This window comes from Chiloscyllium plagiosum, chromosome 35 (assembly GCF_004010195.1).
Source record: "Chiloscyllium plagiosum isolate BGI_BamShark_2017 chromosome 35, ASM401019v2, whole genome shotgun sequence".
NCBI classification, from domain to species: domain Eukaryota; kingdom Metazoa; phylum Chordata; class Chondrichthyes; order Orectolobiformes; family Hemiscylliidae; genus Chiloscyllium; species Chiloscyllium plagiosum.
This window is the reverse complement of record NC_057744.1, coordinates 10,451,839-10,473,130: the sequence shown is the minus strand read 5'-3', so window position 1 is coordinate 10,473,130 and position 21,292 is coordinate 10,451,839. Positions and strand designations below refer to the sequence as shown.

General features: G+C 38.7%; 1 protein-coding gene across 2 annotated transcripts in view; it reads right to left on the bottom strand.

The window, feature by feature from the left end:
* The window catches only part of ppp2r1ba (protein phosphatase 2, regulatory subunit A, beta a), a 59,012-nt gene that overhangs the window by 5,954 nt on the left and 31,766 nt on the right, over window positions 1-21,292 (bottom strand). The window contains exons 8-12 of one of the 2 annotated variants that reach the window (XM_043676646.1): window positions 18,770-18,840; window positions 16,763-16,897; window positions 12,657-12,830; window positions 8,967-9,027; window positions 301-455 (exon numbers count right to left, since the gene is read on the bottom strand). In XM_043676646.1, the coding sequence (XP_043532581.1) occupies window positions 301-455; window positions 8,967-9,027; window positions 12,657-12,830; window positions 16,763-16,897; window positions 18,770-18,840 (596 nt within the window). Of the gene's footprint in view, window positions 1-300; window positions 456-7,420; window positions 7,543-8,966; window positions 9,028-12,656; window positions 12,831-16,762; window positions 16,898-18,769; window positions 18,841-21,292 lie in introns of those variants that run through there. The other variant, XM_043676647.1, reaches the window with a different exon arrangement.

The following is a 21,292-nucleotide window of genomic DNA, read 5'->3' as shown; positions in this document are numbered from 1 at the left end:
TTAACCTCCTTCCACCTATCGCATTCCCAATGCCCCTCCCCCAAGTCCCTCCTCCCTACCTTTTATCTTAGCCTGCTTGGCACACCCTCCTCATTCCTGAAGAAGGGCTTATGCCTGAAACGTCGGTTCTCCTGCTCCTTGGATGCTGCCTGACCTGCTGCGCTTTTCCAGCAACACATTTTTCAACACTCAGAACTTTACTCAAACACATTATATTCAAAACTGAACAAACTATTTTCATTTCATAGAAATATTACAGCTTTTAAAGTTTAATACAAGCACACACAGAATTATACTCACATTAATGCAGAACAGTGTAGTCATTCTATGAAGGTAGTTGGGATCACTAGCCATGGCAAGGACCTTAGGCACAATAGTAGACTCTGCCCACTCTTTTCCAAACTTTTCCACCAGTTTTGTCAAGTTGTTTGTAGCAGCCTCTCGAATGGCATATACTTGAAAGATGCAGAACCAGAAGTCAAGTGATCAGACTGAATGAACAAAGTTACTACCAAACTCCAAAGTAACCAATATATGGGAACTTAAAAGATTTTTAAATAGTATTTATTACTGGGAACATGGTATAATTAATACCAATTATTAAGATATGTCTAATTGAAATACTAAGTTGTGTCCAGGCAGCAGAGGTTAAATACATACATGGAGGTTCAATCTAATATTAATAAAATATAACGGGATATTTGATTTAAATTGTGCTTCAGAAGTGATTGCTTTTAATAAAATGTGTCCTGCCATTTTAGGGGAATTAATCCTATAGCAAATCTGTTGCCACCATGGAAATAATTTCCTTTCCCAGCTTTAAATACAATATCACATTCTCTATATTTAGTTTATAAAAAAAGACATGTCTAAATATAGATTCTACATTATGTCAACTGTCTCTGACTGATAGCATTACATAAATCCTACTGGAGAAACCCAATCACATTTAAACAGCTAAGAAGTTTGGGAGATATTAAGAATGTGGCACAAAGTGAAGGCTATCGGAGCTTCAAGCTTAGGAGACTTCTAGCATAACATAACATAACATATGTAGCTGACACCCACAAAGTATAAATTGATAGGTGTGTACGTGCCTGTTACCACACTACTACACTGCGTGGGTACACAATGTTTTTCTCAATCTACTGTCCCCAAATAGACAATGCAAATTCATGTTTTATGGACACATTAGACCTATAAAGTGGTACAGTTGAGAAAGTAAACACCTGTCAATTATTATTTAAAATCAGATTCAGTGATATCCTGTAGCAATATCATATTACAGGTTCAGATTAATGATGGCTCCTTTCACTGAGCCATCCATTAGCGTTATAAAATATCCTCATTAGGCTGTACCACCTAAGGACATGCAATCAAACCAGCCACTTCGATTTAAGGAATATTTAACTGATGGCTCTGATTCTAGACAAACTTTCAAACTTTGTTAAACCTGACAGTCCCATTAATAGAAACAAAGTGCTGGAAAAGCAGATCTGGAAGCACCTATGGAGAAAATAAAATAGAATTAAGGCGTTGAGTCCAACATGACTTATTCATAACTGAAGGGGACCAGAAAAATATGGCTTTTAAGCTCTTGACAAGAGTTAGGAGGAGCAAGTGGAACAGATGGTGAGGATGCCCAGAGCAAAAGACAAAGGAAGTGCTAATGATAGTAAAGGAGAGTTATGGATGAGGAAGAGGAGTTAATTGTAAGTGTTAACAACAGAAAATCGGTTAGCTCTATTGATAGGAAAAAAATCAGACAAGACTAGGTTGGGGTCAATCAAAATGGAGGATAATGAGTTCAACAACGTCAGACTATGGGCAATGTTGAGCTCTGCAGACTGTAGAGTGCCCAAGAAGAAAAGATGATGTTATACCTATGGTTTGCATTGGGTTTTTCTGGAACACTCTAGCAGGCCTAGGAAGAAATGCTGGCATGGGAGCAAGATGCTGTATTAAAAAGGCAAGTATCGAGGAGAAAGTGAGGGCTGCAGATCAGAGCTGAAAATGTGTTGCTGGAAAAGCGCAGCAGGTCAGGCAGCATCCAAGGAACAGGAGAATCAACGTTTCGGGCATAAGCCCGAATTCCTGAAGAAACGTCGATTCTCCTGTTCCTTGGATGCTGCCTGACCTGCTGCGCTTTTCCAGTAACACATTTTCAGTTAAAAAGGCAAGTAACAGGGTCAAGGATACACAGGAGTAGAGGGAAGAGCTGGAATTAATGATGATCAGATTACAAATGATCTAATTGAACGGAGAAATGGTCTACCTACAATCTCACAATTTATAGAATTTTGCACTATTTGGGAAGGACGACAGGCGTAAGGAGTGACAGAGCAGTAGAACAGGGTATCCAAAGAAACTGTGGTTGAAAAATGTGCTGGAAATACACAGCAGGCCAGGCAGCATCCGAAGAGCAGGAGAATCGACGTTTCGGGCTTAAGCCCTTCTTCAGCTCCTTGGATGCTGCCTGCCTTGCTGTGTTTTTCCAGCACCACATTTTTCAACTCTGGTACTCCAGCATCTGCAGTCCTCACTTTATCCAAAGAAATTGTACCTATACCAAGAGAACGTTGACAAGGGTCAGGAGAGGTACGTGTGCTTGGCGTGGCATCTTGCTAAATGTGGAGAGATTCTTTGAATGCAGAGGACAGGTAAGGGTGCAAAGTGAGGACAAGCAGAGCCCTTGTTTTGTGCTGGTAGGGATGAGAAGGAGCGAGTGGTGGAATCCTCCACTGAGGAAAACAGAAGCCTTGCTGGAAACACCCCTTTGAAAGTGGTATCATCAGAAGAGGGGTAGAAACTGGTCAAATTGAATGGAACCTTTTACAGGAAAAAGTGTCAGAGGAAGTGTAACTTTGGGTTTGCAATTAATACTGGTTGACCATCTACCCCATAAGTGGAAAAAGAGAAGTCATGGAAGAGAAGGGGAGAGTGAGAGATGGACCAGGTGAAGGGAAGACTTGGATGAAAGTTGGAAACAAAATTGATACATTTTTCTAATTAACAAATGTGATCAGGAAGCAACTGCTGTACTATAAGAGCAATCTGTTCAGGTTGCTTTGGAATGAAGAAATAGAGGGCCTTCAAAAGACGTGGGGGGGAACTGTCCAACCATGTTGAAGAGCCAGCAGTTGTGACAAAGAAACTGGAAATTGTAGAACTGATGTAAATCGTTAGAAAAATCTCAATCTCAGAAACCCGCCCTCTGACTGAGCATATCATTGCAATTTCTTCTACAAAATAACGTTGCCTTGGAGGAAAGCGTTCAGCACACAACCACGAAGATCCATATCCCACTATTTGCATAGAACCTACGATAATTTTTAGAATAACCCTGGTCCATTGTGCTAAGTCTGTACTGTTAAAAAGATTTGTGAACTGATCACGGTCTTGCAAGAGATTTGTGAATGGAACTTGAAACCAGCATGCTCGGGTTATCCCTCTCAGAGAGAAAGCCAACACTGGGGACAGATATCACAGTCAGCAGGTCTTCATGTTTGCTAAAGCCAGCATTTGTTGGTTAGAAGTTTCATTTTACATTAGTAAACGCTGGTGTCTCCAACAGACAATGTATTTTATGATAAAGTTGCCAAAATGGCTCTCAAGAAAATGGGTTATTAAATCACTGTATTGACAACTTCTTCCATCCTGTCCCTGCCATCATGCACTATTTTACACATTTCAAAACAATCAGGTCCCAAAAAACATCAAACGCAAGACTTCATTGCGAGAGCACTTTCACTGGCACGGTTTTCTAATGAGTTCCAATACTCCATTATAACATTTCTAAATAATAAACGGCACAAGTAAACAAAGCTAGATATCCACCAAGTACTAAATAACCTTCATTCCATACAAAGACAATGGTAATAAGACAGCACAATGCTGTCAATTGCGTCTGTTTAAAAAAAAGTCAATTAACAGCCTTTGCCCTAAACATTTACACTTTGTTCAAAGATGGTTAACCAGGAGAGGGACAATGTGAAGCTATTCACTTTACTAAAGTATATTCCTCATGATATGAAATACGTAATTGCACATTTATCTTAAATCCCTGAATAATGCAACATAGAAAGGTTAGCTGTGCCATCTGCAAAACCAACCTCAGTTCATAAAAGGGGGAGAAATTTTTTATATATCGTACGACTAAAAGATCTATATTTCAGGTATAAGTAATTGCTGCTGAGAGAGAGAGAGAGAGAGAGAGACTCTCACAGACAGTCATAACCCCAAGCCCGTGCCCCGTGTCCCCCACATTCTAAGGAATACATGGTAAAAATACTGGATTAAGAGGAACGACATGTTTATTTTGTGATGACCATCCACAAAGGGAAAGTCCGTATATCTTCAGGATTGCTCGTTTTAACAATTATTTCAAAAACTATAAAGGAAGTTGATCGAATGGTTTCACATTTTTTCATTCAGTTAGAAAAAATATTGAGGTGATTACAGAACGTATTGTGTGCAGGTCATTTTCCAGTCTTACACAAAATATCAATATACTTTTCATTTAGAGCTGTCATGGAAGCGACATTTCAGTGCAATTATCTATTGGTGCCTGGGCATCAGAACAAATACGCTCTTGCTCCTACTTCCAAATTAAAGCTGCACTTCTATTTCCCAAGGTCACAGCTACGCTCAAGGCTGAAATAACTGTTGTTAACCTTCTCACAAGCTATAACAATCTCCTGAAACAATTAAAATGGAGGCTTGGCAAGAGCTAAGACACCATTGAGGCAAAAACAGTTCAGAATCTAAAGGTGACATGATGAAAATGTATTTACTTGAATATGTAATAAATGGGATATTAACCCAGAGTAGTGATGTTCAAGACAAACTATTAATTTAATTTTCTATATTTCACCATAATATTCAGCAAGCAAATTATAGTTGATTGTACAACTTATTCTTATGTAGGATGTGGGCATCGCTGGCAAGACTGGCATTTGTTGCTCATTCCTAGCTGTCCTTTTACAGATTCCCCTCAGAAATGGAAGAGTTACCACATCACTGCAGGTCATATGTAGACCAGACTAGATAAAGATTTCTTTCCCTAAAAGTTGTTAGTGAATTAGATGGACTTTTACAACAATGAACAAGTGTTGTCTGAACATGCTCACCATTAGGCCAGCCTTGAATTCTAGTCTTTTTAAAAAAACTGAATTCAAATTAGACTGTCTGCCACAGTGGAATCTGAATCATGTCCCTAGAACATCTTTTTTCCCCAGAAGCCAAGCTAATGTTAAATACTTAATAACTCTTCATCAAGTATTTTAATCGTGCATTCCTTCTCTTATGTGGAAGTAATTTCATGTACTCGAAATATTTATTTCAAATGCCTAAAAAGTCATTTTCTTTCCCCTTTCCCTTTTAATGAACTGAGGTTTGTTTTGTAAATAGAACACCTTTCAGCCCCAGTATGTTAACATTATTCGGTGATATATGAACTTATTTCATTCACACAGAATTACAAACTTGATGTCATGAAGAATGTAACAGTTACAGAATTCCTATTATGTAAGCTGTTGTAGAGGTTTAACATATTAAAAGTAGTCAAATTTGTGAAAATGCTTTGACAAGCTATTCCCTTTTGGGAAATATTACATTTTTAAAAAAAGTGTAATGTCAAGGCAAAATGCTTCAATCGTTTCAAATGTTGTAACGAAGCTTTCTGTACCACCATTACACGTGGGGACACCTCCTACCATGTTCGTGGCAGGTACTCATGAGACTCAAGCCAACATTGTCCATCTCACACGCTACAGGCAAGGATGCCCTGACGCATGGTACATTGGCGAGATCAAACAGAGGCTACAGTAACGGATGAATGGACACCTCAGAACAGATCGACAGACAGGAGTGTTCCCTCCTAGTCGGAGAACACTTCAGTGGTCCGGAACATGTGACCTCGGACCTTTGGGTGACCGTCCTCCAAGGCTGACTTCGGGACAGGCAACAAGGAAAAGTGGCCAAGCAGAGGCTGATAGCCAAGTTCGGTAGCCATGGGGAGGGCCGCAACCAGGACCTTGGTTTCATGTCACGCTACAGGTGACTCCATTGCACTAAACACAGAGAGCGAGAGATTGAAAGATTGAGAGAGAGAGAGAGAGAGAGAGAGAGAGAGAGAGAGAGAGAGAGAGAGAGAGAGAGAGAGAGAGAGAGGCGAGAGAGAGAGGCGAGAGAGAGAGCGAGAGACACACACACTCAGACCCCCTCCGATACACTCTCTCACAGACAGTCATAACCCCAAGCCCGTGCCCCGTGCCCCCCACACCCCCAACACACACACATATATATATATATATCTAAGCTTGTGGGGTGAATTTGTACATACAGAATCACATTTTACTTTGCTCAAAAACTGCATTAATCCATGTAAGATTTTGCAAATCTGTTTTTTAGATTAGAATCAGTCTGACCATTGTGGCACAGACAGCTTCACAGGGAGCTAACACCTTCAATACCTTATTCTGGGCCGACAACGACACCAATGGTTCAAGTGCACTGGAGAATGTAACTTTTAAAAAAAGTTTTGCGATTTACATACGAAAGAACTAAAACCAACATGGTCATTCGAAAAGATGAGAGGCTTAACAATCTTGTTCTTTTTCAATACATAATTCCAGTTACATCACACTGTAAACTTTTGCTATAAATTCTGTGTCTTACAACCTTATTCTCCACAATCACCTGATGTAGGAGCAGCGCTTCAAAAGCTAGTGCTTCCAATTAAACCTGTTGGACCTGATGTTGTGTGATTTTTAAACTTTGTACACCCCAGTCAACACTGGCATCTCCAAATCATGTACTGAAGTATTCATTCAAGAATGCAAATTAAAACACAAATACAAAATCTATATAAACAACAAGCACTTCAGCACTGCAACAGCTCTTGCTCATAACTAAAACTTGATTTAGAAACAAAGATGTGAAGTAAGACATTGTTAAAACAGAGACTGTAATAAATATGTAACACCAGCAAGGGGCCAGAATGGTTTACTGAGTCCAAGCAAAGAAATAAGCTACTGTCATATTGTTTTCCTTGACCAAGGAGGATGAACTGGTTGAGACTAACTGAATCTACCAGTTGGAGAGAGTAATGAGAACAAAATTAGTCCTAACTCAGAAACAGTTTTTTTCTCCCAGAGAAGCAACTCACTCCATTTTCTCACCAATTTCTATGCCCTTTTTCAAATTAAGAACATTCTGTGAGGAAATACAAGCATAAACCTATAGCTATGTACTCTACAGGTGCAGTGGACTGACATCAACAGATTTCAAAAATTGGATACTTCAGTTTATCCTTGAGGTACAAAAATATCATTTTACATTGATTCCACAGCAGTAGCATGAATTCCTAACATTTTCCAATTAGGCTAATAAGAGGTTGGAGATAAAAAAATGTTTATTGGTCGAAACAAAGTTTTTAAATATCTAAACAGGGACTTAAACAAAATCTGCTGCTCCGCCCGTCTCCCTGGTCTTGTTTACTGTTCACAAAGTGCTGATCTGTCAAGACTCCTCCTGGGCTGCCTGCAATTCGAGTTGTATAGCATGGGTTACTGCCAGTATCTATGACACATTCCACAAAGAAAGTTTGCATGTTTACTGTAAATTAACCGTAACCAAGTCTTGACAGCCAGCCAACCACTGTTCAAACATTTGTCCTATGCATGGAATTCAAATCATTAATCAGCGTGAGCTGCAATCCGAGTATCTATAGACACTGCAGGAGACACATTCAAGACCAAGGGCGATACTGAATGGACATTACTAACATTTTATGAGGAGGAATAACTTCTACAGTAAATATGTCACAGGATTCAGTTCACAAACGATGAGAAACTTTTGACTTTAAGCTGAAAATGTGCAGTCTGAAACACTTTACAAAAAGTTTTTACTGACAATGTAAAGTATAATTTATAGGACTTATTGTATAGACATTTACAAATTAACCATAATGGACATTTAGAAGGACATGTGCAAATTACATTTGGAATAACTACTCTATAGAATTGGGAGAGATTAAAAGTGGTTTTCAAGGAAAGAAAAAACACTAGGAAAAAATAGGCAAACTAACTGACAGAAAGCTAGATCATTATGAAACCTAAGTTCAATTTATTACGTTCATAATTATATCCTTCTCTTGTATAATCAGTTTAAGAGATTGGGATTGATTTAACACGGCTGCTGCTTTCATCATCCAACTCAAAAGATCATGGAAAAATTGGAAAATATAAATTTGAAATATTATGCCAGAACAAAAATCGTAAAATTCCTTTGCTCAGACAGATTCTGACCATTAATCTATTTATTTGAAAACAGGATCTACCTACCACCTTACTGACATTGTCAGGATCATTTTGGAATTGGAAGTCCAAATTAGGATTTGCATTATAAACTTATAGAGATACAACAGGCTTTAAAGAAAACATTAACTCTCGAGGGAAATTATCAAAGGTGTGGTCATCGTTGAGCTCTGTAAATGCATCAATATAGCTTGCAACCATAATTGCTGCCAAAAATATAATAGTTCATAAGTCATATACAGAAGTCAAAAATCTTCAAACTTGCAGCCAAAAGTCAAAGTTAAATAATAAATTTAAACTTGGAAAATTGTAAACTATACAAGTGTTTCTGGTTACAATCATAACAGTGCAACAGTTCATTTCTCCAAGGAGGCCAACACTTCAGTCAGTAACAGTTAGATTGTTCCCTCACAGAAAATATAATCCTTATTTCTACTCAATCAGAATTGTTGGTCTACACTATCTCTTTGAATGAAATATTTATCAAGTACCGTACCCCCATTATCACTCCATTAGCTTGAAAACGCTTCCTTTTCAGAAAATAATCTAATACCTCTTGAATGGCTTCAACCATATGTATATTAAAAACCTCCCCCTTTGTTTAATCGCAATCAAGTATCAACAGGCCTCAATTGAGCTAATACTCACCATGATCCACCAGCCATGTCATGCATAAGGAGTTCAACTTCTCATCAAAAAACTCAACACCCTAAAAAGTTTTAAAAAAAAAACATGTCAATGAAGAAACCAATAAAAAATATCACTTTGAAGCTCTTGAAGCATAGTGCATCTCTTCAGTGCTAAGCAAAATAATTAACATGCTTCACGTGTTTTTCAAACATATTCAGCATAGATTAACGAAGTTCTGGTAAAGTATTCATAATATATGCCCACACAACAACTAATCTCAGGGCACTGGTGGCTGGTCTACATTCAAAATATGGGAGGTAAAATTATTCCATTGAATTCTGCATAACAATGCAGCAGGGATTACACAAAATATACTCAACTGTGTCATTACAGTTGCTTAGGGTATATCAAATTATTTTGAATACTCTTGAATAAGTTGTTAGCACCGAAATAGTATGCAAGACTTTCATCCAAAGGGAAAGCAAATATGCCTTTGTAAACTAAAATAGCTCTCTGCTCTTCCTCAGGAAACGTGTTGCTTAGTTTTCACACAATGTACAATCATTTAAATATCTTCTGCAATAATGCAAACCCATTAAGCTACAACAACTGCTGCCTTGCAACTGCATAGTAATTATTGCAGTAACTGCATATTCTCCCCGTGTCTGTGTGGGTTTCCTCCGGGTGCTCCGGTTTCCTCCCACAGTCCAAAGATGTGCAGGTCAGGTGAATTGGCCATGCTAAATTGCCCGTAGTGTTAGGTAAAAAGGAGTACATGTGGTATGGGTGGGTTGCGCTTCGGCGGGTGGGTGTGGACTCGTTGGGCCGAAGGGCCTGTTTCCACACTGTAAGTAATCCAATCTATATCATTGAGAACATCCAGATCGAATGAATCCAAGAATATTATCACCACTGTACCATCATACCTAGCCTCTAAGAGATGTTTTTAATTTCTTGACTTTATCTTAAACTACTACTGAGTTATTTTGCTGCACTGCAGGATGTACAAGTCCCATATCTCTGTATCATAGTATCATATTGTTACATGATATTCAATTTCTCATTTTTTTTAAACTTTTACCCAACTAATTTTAAAACAGTTTCATATCTTGCGAGTGAGTTTAAAATCACATTGGACAGTCTAGGACTTTTCCACAGCGTGTAGCTGCACAAATTTACAATTACATTATTTTTATATGGAATCCAATTAAAATCTCCTATGGTATCCGTGCAGCTATAGTCTCACTCGTGCATGATCTGTGTGCACTAACTGTAGTAGGCCACAGCATTCCACCATTGTCAAGATGTTTTGTTAAAATGTTAATACTGAACAGTTGTGATAATGAACTATAAAGCATTGCATGACGAATAGGAAGTTTTATCCAGTTCACTATCTTACTATTACACCACCTTTGAATGACAACAGGCAGCTACTTAAAATCTTAGCTATTCTTGATTATTTCCTCAGGCTGCAGAGATTACACCTTGCGGTTTGGTATGATATACAAAAATTCCCAAAAGTCTGCTTAGGTATTTGCATCTTCAGTTGACTATAAAAAACAGACTCACTGAGACATGACCTAAATTATAACTGGATGAATAAATTTTACCTACTATTCCAGGTGGAGTCGTAAGATGGCTACAGGAGGACACAATTATATTTTGTAGTCTTATCTGTTGATTGGCTATAACATGGGGCTGTGCACAATGTGGCAAACTGCCACCTTCCCTGGGATATGCTATATAGGGAGGCAGTTTATACCAAAAGATATGTAGCGTGCCCAGTGCTCAGATTTAAGATGCTGTTATGAGATGTGAAAGACCTCAACATCAATCACAGCATGTGGGCAACTCCAGCTGGAGATCAATGTAAATCGTAATGTTCGCAAAGGATAGGGTTCCACTGCGAAGATGACATGGTGTTAGAGCTCCAAACCAGATGGTAACATTGCAAACAAGTAACAGCAAAAATCATCCTGGACCAAAAAACAAACATTCAGAGGTGACAGGAGCAAATGAGATTCGATGCTGGAATCTGTACTGAAAACAAAAATTGCTGGAAATCACAGTGGGTCACACAGCATCTGTGGACAGAGAGCAAGCTAGCGCTTCAAGTCCAAAACTATCTGAGGTAGGATAATGTTTTGCAGTTACTGAAAACCAGCATCTTCCCTAATTTCTATGCATTAGTAATACTGCGATTTAACTTCAAATTGGTCCATCACAATGAGAAATTATTGCAATACCCTGCACCGAAGGTTTTGAAACTTCACAAAGCTGCAGTAATTACAGTTAACCTCACAATCAGACCAATTAATTGAACACATGACATATATGGTTGTCCAGTTCGTTTCACAACAAATCCTGTCTTTCTGAAAATGACTAAGATCAAATGATGCATAAGCAATTCAAGTTCAGCGCATCTGAGATTTGTCCATGCCAATCTGATATCCTAAATAAATCTACTCCCATTTGCCACCATTTGGCCCATATCTCTTAACCCTTCTCATTCATATACCCATCCAGATGCCTGTTAAATGTTGTAATTGTACTAGTCTCCACCACTCCCTCTGGCAGTTCATTCTATATACGCACCACCCTGTGCATGAAAAAGTTGCCCCTCAGGTCCCTTTTACACCTTGCTCTTCTTACCTTAAACCTATCCCCTCTGGTTTTGGATTTCCCCACCCCAGGGAAAAGACCTTATCTATTCACCCTATCCATGCCCCTCATGATTTTCTTAAGCTCTACAAGGTCACCCCTCAGCCTCCGATGCTCCAGGGAAAATAGCCCCAATCTACTCAGCCTCTCCCTATAGCTCAAACCCTCCAACCCTGGCAACCTATTTGCAAATCTTTTCTGAACCCTCTCAAGTTTCACAACATCCTTCCTATAGCAGAGAGATCAGAATTGCACAGAGTACTCGAATAGTGGCCTCACCAATGTCCTGTACAGCCGCAACATGACCTCTCAACTCCTTTACTCAATGCACTGATCAATAATGGCAAGCATACCAAATGCCCTTTTCACTATCCCATCTACCTGAGACTCCACTTTCAAGGAACAATGAACCTGCACTCCAATTATTACCTTTTTAAATGAAGAAAGAGCAGAAAAAATGGAGAAGGGTAATTAGCAAGTGAAATCAAGCTTTGAGTTTCCTTAAGTTTTACTTTAAGAAAATGATTGAAATGTCACCTGCTGACTTTAGAATAACATAGCTCTATATAAAAAAGCACATATGCCACTGAAAACCACTGGAACAATAAGCCTCCAATGCTTCAGTGTGGAGGTAAAGTGTAATGACAGGCTATTTGACTATGGCCTGCACCATTAAACAAAATAAAAATGAGAGGTCTCTCAAGCGCAATAATTAGAAGCAGGATCCTTCTAAGCCCAAGATCAATTTTAGTACAGTACTGGCATCCCAACTAAGATCAGGGAGTTCCACATGCAGATCAAGTGGGTTGGTGCACTGCACGAATATACATCTATTACCAGGTCTCTTTTTGGATCAGAGGGATCAAGGTTGCACAATCACGTATAAACTCAGACCTTTCACCAAATTACACCATATCAAATGTAGATGAATGCATCCTTTTGAGAATTCAGTTAGGGAAATATTTCTAGAACACACATTCTATCATGGGAATGCATTTCAAACAACTGTTAACAGGTTACAAAAGCATTTTGAAAAAAACTACATACCAACTGTCCTGCAAGCAGAGGCATGTACTCTATTATGGCCAGGCGTACCCTCCACTTGGCATCTTCAGCTAACTCCACAATGGCTGGCAGAAGGGATTGAGATAGCTGGCGAATTCCTATTACTTCATTCACACAGTCCAGATTGGAGATGATATTCAAACGAACTTCAGGACACTAGAGACGTTAGACAGATATATTTTAGTATAAATGATAATCTGAGCAAGTTTAACAGTTCTCATCTCAAAGCTGCTAATTATAGAGAATGAAGATAGAAGACAATTTGAAATGGATGAATTGTTAAACTTTTCCTATTGTTTCTCCTCCAAGAGTTATCTAAACATTCAAATACAATGATTCCTTGAGGAAAAATATATACCTACAGCCGAAGTAGACAGCTGCTCTCAAAACAAATTCTTGAAATTAATACTTTGTTTAAAGTTAAATGTTCTGACTTACACTTACTGATGCAGCGCTTTACTGATAAAACTCATAAAACAGAATGGTTTGCAGTCTGGTTCAAAAATCAACAGTAAATCTCTGCTGCACTGAATGGGTCATAAAAACTTGTATTAGATTTGCAAAGCCTTTCCCCATTTAGGAAATATAGTCTATGCCTCTATTCTTCCTACCAAAGTGCGAAACCTCATTTTCCCACGTTGTAATGTGCATTCCTCTTTTCTGCCCCCTCCCTAGTCTGTCCAAATCCTTCTGCAGCCTAATTGCTTCCTCAACACTATCTCTCGGGTTATCTTTGTGTCATCTGCAAACTTAGCAACAATGCCCTCAGTTCCTTTGTCCAAACTATTCATGTATAACTTGAATAGTTGTGGTCCCAAAAGTGACCTTATATAAAACTGTCCAACTGCCATCATGAAAAAATCTCCTTTATCCCCACACTGTCTTCAGGCAGTCAGCCAATCCTCTATCCATGCCAGTATCTTGCCCCTAACATTATGGGCCTTATCTTATTTAGCATAGTCCAGAGCAGCGATTTGTTAAAAGGCTTTCTGGAAATCCAAATAGATGACATCCACTGGCTCTCCTGTCTAACTAGCTCATGATTTACTCAAAGAATTCTAATAGATTTATCAATCATGACCTCTCCTTGCTGAAGCCATGCTGACTCAGCCCTATCTTACCATGCAATTCCAAATGGTCCACAATCTCATCCTTAATAATGGACTCTAAAATCTTACCAACAAAGATCAGGCTACCAGCCTATAATTTCCTGTCTTCTGCCTCCCTTCCTTCTTAAACAGGGATGTTAAATGATCCATTTTCCAGTCTTCTGCAATCTTCTGACTCCAGTGATTCCTTAAAGATCACCACCAATGCCTGCACAGTCTCCTCAGCTACCTCCTTCAGAAATTTAGGGCTTGGTCCATCTGGTCCAGGCGATTTATTCACTTTCAGACCTTCCCCAGCACCTTCTCCTTCATGATGGCCACTACATCCTTGCTCCCAATTCTTAATGTTTCTTTTCTTTTGTGCTATTCCTGTCTTGCCTCAGCAGTCACAAAAGCCTTGACCTCCTCTCAGGATGTTTAGTTTTCCTTGGGATTTTTGCTGAGCTTACACCCAGAAACCGCCTTTGCTGCTCCATCATCTTCCCTGTTAAACTTCCAATCAGCTTTAGCCATCCCCTCATGCCTTTGTCGTTATCTTTACTCAACTGTAACACCATTACAGTTGATTCCAGCTTCTCCCTCTCAAACTGCAGACTGATTTCTATTATATTGTGGTGACTGTCATCTAGGAGTTCCTTCACCTTCAGCTCTGTATTCAAATCTGCCTCATTACCCATCACCAAATCCAGATCTGTCTTTTCCTGAGTAGGCTCTACCACAAGCTATGCCAGCGAAACAAAAACCTGATAGATATGAAATAATAATGCATTTTACAATTTATCATGAAGTGTCAAAATCAAATCTTTTACCAATTAGCTTGGGCACAGAAGACAAACAGTAATTGTGGTGGGGTGCTTTTCCTGACTGAAGGTCTGTGACCAGTGGTGTTTCACGAGGACCTTTTCTTTGTAATATATTATTTGGATGTGACCTGATCAGTATGTTTGCAGCAAGACAAATATTGGAGGAGTTGTGGATAGTGAGGAACGTTAACAAAGGATACAACAGGATATAGACCAGTTGTAAAGTTGGGTGGAGGAATGGCAAATGGAGTTTAATCCTGATAAATGTGAGGTGATGCAACTTGGGAAGTCAAATCCAAGAGGAAAGTATACAGGAAATGGCAGGATCCTTAACCATGTTGATATAGAGGGATCTTGGGGTGCAAATCAATAGTTCCCTGAAAGTGGCAACGCAAGTGGATATATTGGTAAAGGCAGCATACAGCATGCTTGCCTTGACCAGTGACAGCATTGAGTATAAAGTTAACAAGTCATATCGCAGTTGTAGAAGACTTTAGTTAGCCAGCATTTAGAGTATTGTGCACTGTTCTGGTTGACAGACTATATGAACGATGTGGGAGGATTTGGAGAGGGTGAAAAACATGGATTATCAGGATGCTGCCTGAATTGGAATGTAGCTGCTAATAAGGAGAGGTTGGACAAATGTGGATTCTTTTGTTGAAAGGTTCAAAGGCAGAGGGGTGACCTGATCGAAGTATATAAAATTATGAGAAGAAAGGATAGGATTGATAGTCAGAGTCTTTTCCCCAGGATGGAAATGTCAACTACTAGGGGACACAGGCTTACGGCAAAGGTTTAAAAGGAAATATGCAAGCACAGTCTTGCCCATAACACACATGGGGAGGTGGTGGAAGCAGATACAAAAGCAATGCTTAAGAAGCATTTAGACAAAACAAAATGAAGCCAGGAGTAGAGGGATATGGACCACATGCAGGCAGATAGGATTAGTTTAGAATGCATCATGGTCATCACAGGCATGGTGGGCCGAAGAGCCGGTTTCTGTGCTGGTCTGTTCTGTTTTATCTTGCAGCTCAAATTAAGCCATTTTGAGTTATTCTTTGCAACTAATTTAAATAAATGTGAATAGACAATCATCTAAAGGTTCAAATGTGGACTTTCAGTATATTGTTCCTGAAAGATCAAAGCTTATTCATTATAATGTTGAATTAACAAGAACACTGAATATGTGATGTGCAAAGATCCATTAAATACTTTGCAACATGGAAAGAAAGCAATTTGAAAGATTCTTCATAAAACTAAATTGATTTGCAACCACTTGGGGCAGCATGATTTTGTAAAAACTCAGTGCAAGTCAAGGTTTAAGAAGATACATTGCATTTTAGAATAGTTTTTTTATATAAAAAAGACCTCACACATCATTTAGCAATACACAAGTTTCCACAATCTTGCAAAGCTCTGTAAAACGGATTGCATGCACGCGAGGGAGGGAAGGAGATAACTGGCTCAACACAGTTTAAAGAGCACCACTGCCATGTGTGGGGCAAAACAAGGGGGCAGGCATCCAACAATAATTGACCAGAAGCTTGTAACAGTACAACTAGAAAGAATCCATTAATAACTGTAGCTGCCCTTCAAATTCATTCAGCATAAATTAGAAAATTCTGAAATGTTACACAGGGCACAGTTACAATCAATTAGTATTATTGCTTAACAAATGCCAAATCTGTGTGTATTCCTCAACAAGATGGCATTTAGGTGGATCCAGATTGCTATCCACTTCTATCCACAAATCCAACACAGTAATTGTAATCTGGACAACACTAACCAACACAGTACATTAGAGGCTATTTTTACATTACATTGTGACAGTTTATATTATCAATCATCTTCAAATAAGTAGGTAATCCTCATCATCTTCAGTTGGGCAAAAAATACCAAGACTTTCCGGAGAGGTTTTATCATCTAGATGTACGACTACAAGTCATTCAAGTGGTTTACTTCTCTATAATTTTTCTGCAGTAAAAGACTGTCACCTTTCATTTTCACTTTAAGAATGCTTTTGAATACACAAAATTAAGTTCACCAATCATGTGCATAAAGTAGTCAACTATGAAAGCTTAGTGTACTGATGCAATGACTTTAGTTTATCTGTAATCAAATCAGTTTTAATCCAAAATAGGTCAAGTGGCTTTGTTGCACACAATGTGATAATTACCTCATCTTTGAGTTGAGCTAGAAACAGTGGAAGCAAGTGTTCAACTGTGCTGTCCTTGCCCAAGATGGTGGAGAGGCCCATAATTACTGAGGCCAAAGCTGACTTCACATGTTGGTTAGTATCAGACACAAGCTCCTGAAAAAGAAATCATATAATCAAAAACAAAATCCTAGTCAAATGGGTCACAGGCTGCATATGACCAGCAATTTGTCCTGTTGGTCAAAAGCAAACTTTGTGTTTATCGCCGGAGTGAGTGGTAAGTAAATTATTTTTGCACATATACATGAACGCCAAAATATTAAATTCCAAAAATTAAAACAAATGTAACTGAATTAGTCAGTAAAGTATCCAGCTCTATTCAAAAGAATGGCAATTTTCCATTTGTAATCAAACTTTGAAACCAAAACCTGATTGAAACACAACTGATTAACTTTCAAAATTAGATGGTTGTGCTAAGTCAATTTAATTTTACTAGGTGAAACAATGATGCAGAAATCATTCGCTTTTATGGTTAAAACAGTTGCAATATGTAAAACACTGCACTTCAGAAGTTACAGCCTCTGGTGTCTCAGCCCGAAATCATGAGGATCTGAGGAATTATTCTCTTATCCTTGATTAGTTAGGAGATCCACAAACCAAACCAAAAATGAAATCTCTCGTGTTATAGCCTACAGCATTCAAGTATAGTAACGAAGCATGATAAAGGAGTGCAAGTCCTTAATATAACTGAGAATTCTATCAAAGTGCAAATCAAAATCTGGTCTGAAGGTTCTCTGAGTCTCCAATTTTAGAAATATTGAAACAGGCATCATTAACTGGCACAATATATTTCAATGCACATTATGTGTATTCTGATAGATCTCCCTAACAATGAAAAATAGCAGATCATACAATCATGTGGGAACTGTAGTGAGGACAAGTATTACACAAACACACAATTAGAGGTGGGTGGATTACTTACTGATAAGAAAATACACCGGTTTAAAATGCAGAAAGAAATGAAGATTAGCAATTATATTCTCATTTGTTAACATTTTAATTTAATTGCTTTCTCTGATTAACATCTGAAATCATGCCAAGATTTTCTATTGTTCACAAGCAACAGAACTGAAAGTCTCTAGCTTCAGGTGCTCTGAATAATCTAATATCTTAAAGGTGGCATATGGAAGAACAATGATAGTGGCCTTTCAAGACTGCTCTTAAGGATTGATGCCACGCCAATCTACTGGAACATGGGCCAATACCAATAACTTCAAAGTGAGTTTTTTGAGGAAAGAAATTTAAACAGATGAGAAGAAATTTAAGTGCAAAAGCAACTTCATTTATCTGTGAATGCATGTTAAAAACCTTGTGCTAGGTGTGCAGTTTTTGTCCACAAAAGTCAGTCATGTGGTCATGACTTCTCTTCCTTATTTGTGTCAACAATCCTATCAAATGACTAGGCCAAAATCGCGCATTTGATTTTTCAGAAGCCTGCCTGCAATTCTGAATGGGACAGTGGGCACAAAGCCAATCAACTAAAGGCCACCTTCAGGGAGGTTGTCACACTAGTCTCATTCCTGGCAATTTCAGGTTCAGAACATCCATGTGATTTGAAAACTGGGATGGTACACTGGCATCCTGCAATGCATGAGAAAGTCCTGCCCCAAGACTGCTACTTTATCTCATAATATGCTCGGACTGGAAATTCTATAATCCCTTACTCTGAAACTCAAACTTGTACCCAAACTTAACCATCCACCCTGGTCTGTTCCTTCTTCAGCCCATCCCCAAACCAAAAAAAAAGCCAGATTCTCACTTCATACTTGATCCGGAGAAAGTAAAGAAAAGAAAGTACAGAAACAGTAATGAATGACTATGTAAAGGCACTACTTTACATTTAATAGCTGCTTTCCATCGCATTCAACACCAAGAGAAAGAAATTTTGTTTTTTCTGGAGTTGACTCCAGTCAGCTTCAACATAAATTCTTCGCTACATAATCAGCCAGGAACTTGAGAAAATATTACCTTTACATATGGCAAGATGTGGTTCATTATGACAGTCTCTCTGCAATCTGCTGGCAGGTTTTCACAAAAATCTGCAATGCAAGATAAAATATCATTAAAGCACAATTCTCACATTGAAAAAAGGCAGAGCTTAAAAATTACCCTTTTAAAAGGATCAAGAACAACGTTCAGCAGACAACTTAAGATGTGTAATTATCTAGATCAAACTTTAAAACTGTTGGAAACATCTTGCGCGGAAGATAGCAAAAAGGAAATTTGCAAATTCTTAGCTAAGATATTAAACGGAAATTTTAATAGTTTGACAAAGCTAGCATTTGTAGTTTAAACATTGAACAGTTAAAGGCGGGAGCAAATTGCCAAACTCCCTCTGTTTACCCTTGGCAAAGCTGTAGCGGGTGCAAAGAATGCAAATTGATTCAAGTTGTGATTTGGCATCAATGGAGAGTACAGTACCAGCTGCATCACTCAGGACGACTGGCAAAATATATTGGCAGGAACATCAACATTATTTGAAACATTTGATTTATGGCGGTACGCCAGATGGCTGATTCAATGATGTTTATCAGAATCAGCTTCATTTCCACACTAATTCATAGCAAGGCGGTGGCCATCTCAGAAGTGTGATTGACAATTAGACAATTCAAAAGAGCAAATCTAATTTATGTACCTAATCTCAACCTACACAATTAAAGGCAGATTGCACATATAAAATAAAATTCAGTGGGAAAACAATCACAGAAGAATCAAAGCTTCCATTTTCTTCATTTGAGTCTGTTCAATTCGTTTTTGAAAACTTTTAAAACCATGTTCCATAATGTAGTTGCATGAAAAGGACATTTAAAACTGTCTTCCTAAAATGGAACACAGACAAGTAACAAACAAAACAGAAGTGTAGCACAGAGCTCGGAATTTCTGATTAAAACAAACCATAATTATGCTGGAAATCTGAAAAAGAAACAGAAAATGATGAAGCACAAAGCCAGTCAATCAGCAACTACGAGCTGACAAGTCCAGATATTAAATATCTTCAAATGAAAGGACACCAAATGCGTCTCTCACCATACAGCAAAAGGCAAGATGGAAGTATTTTCAATCATCTAGAGTCAGTGGTTGAAGGTACTGGAATGTGATAACTTTCTGCGTCCCTAGCCAAATGCCACATTGCAACTATAGCACTGACCCGACAACAAGAAAGATTGTCCAGCTATATCATGCCCAAAATAAGCAAAGACAAAACCAATCGGGCTAACTTCAATCCCACCAGTCTACCCTTACCTTGCGTTGCTTTACGAATGATGTCAACAATGCTACGAAGAGGCACCTTCTTGATGACAACCTGCTCACAGCCATGGTAGTCAGCTCCTAACTTCACTACAACATTGGTCTACACAGGAGGTAAGTAGTACTGCTCTCAACTTCAAGGCAATGATCATTACTGAAATTTTCCCATTGATTGCTATCATAACGAGCATGAAGGAAGAGATGGTTGTGGTTCTTGGGAGGTTAATCATCCCAATGCAAAGATATCATGACAGGTGTTCCTCAGGGTGGAATCCTAGGCCCAACTAACTTCAGCTACTTCATCAATAGCCTTTTCTCCAACACATCAAAAAATGGGGAGGTTCATTAATATTTGCTATTTTCAGTACAATTTTCAACTCCACAAATAATGAAGCAGTCTGTGTCTATTAAACAACAGCTGACAATATTCCATTTTGCACTGATAAGTGGCAAGTAATACTCATACCATACATGAGGGGTAACAATCATTTCTAAACAGAGAATAACCGATATCCCTTTATGCTCAATAACATTACCATCACTGAATTTTATGATGGGGATTGCCAGTGACCAAAACTTAAATTGACCAGCCAATTAAATACTTTGGCTCACAAAAGCAGATCTGTGTCTGGGAATTCTATAAGTAACCATTCTCCCAATTCCCCAAAGCTTGTCCATATTGAAGATATGAGTAGGAATATGATGCATTATGGGTTATAACGTATGTATAAGTGCAGCTCCAAGAACGTTCCAAGAGTATGAAACCATCCAAGGCAAAGCAGTCCACTTGACCAACATGCCACCCACTACCATAAACATTCACACCATCCATCACTAAAGCAGAATGCAGCAGTTATGTACTCTCTACAAAACACACAACAGTAACTAGTCAAGTGTCTTTTGCCACGTCTACATGGGTTTCTTCCAGCCATTCCGGTTTCCTCCCTCAGTCCGAAGGTGTGCAGGTTAGGTGGGTTGGCCATACTAAATTGCCCATACTGTCCAGGGATGTACAGGTTAGGTCGATTAGCCCCGGGAAATGGAGGGATACGGGATAGTGAGTCTGAATGGGATGCTCTTCAGAGGGGCGGTGTGGACTTGATGGGCTGAACAGCCTGCTTCCACACTGTAGGGATTCTACGATAGCACCTTCTAAACCCCTACCCATATCACTTAGAATGAAAAAGGGAGGTGGTGCAAGGTAATATTTCCACAAACAAGATCCTCTCAAGTCTCTCACCA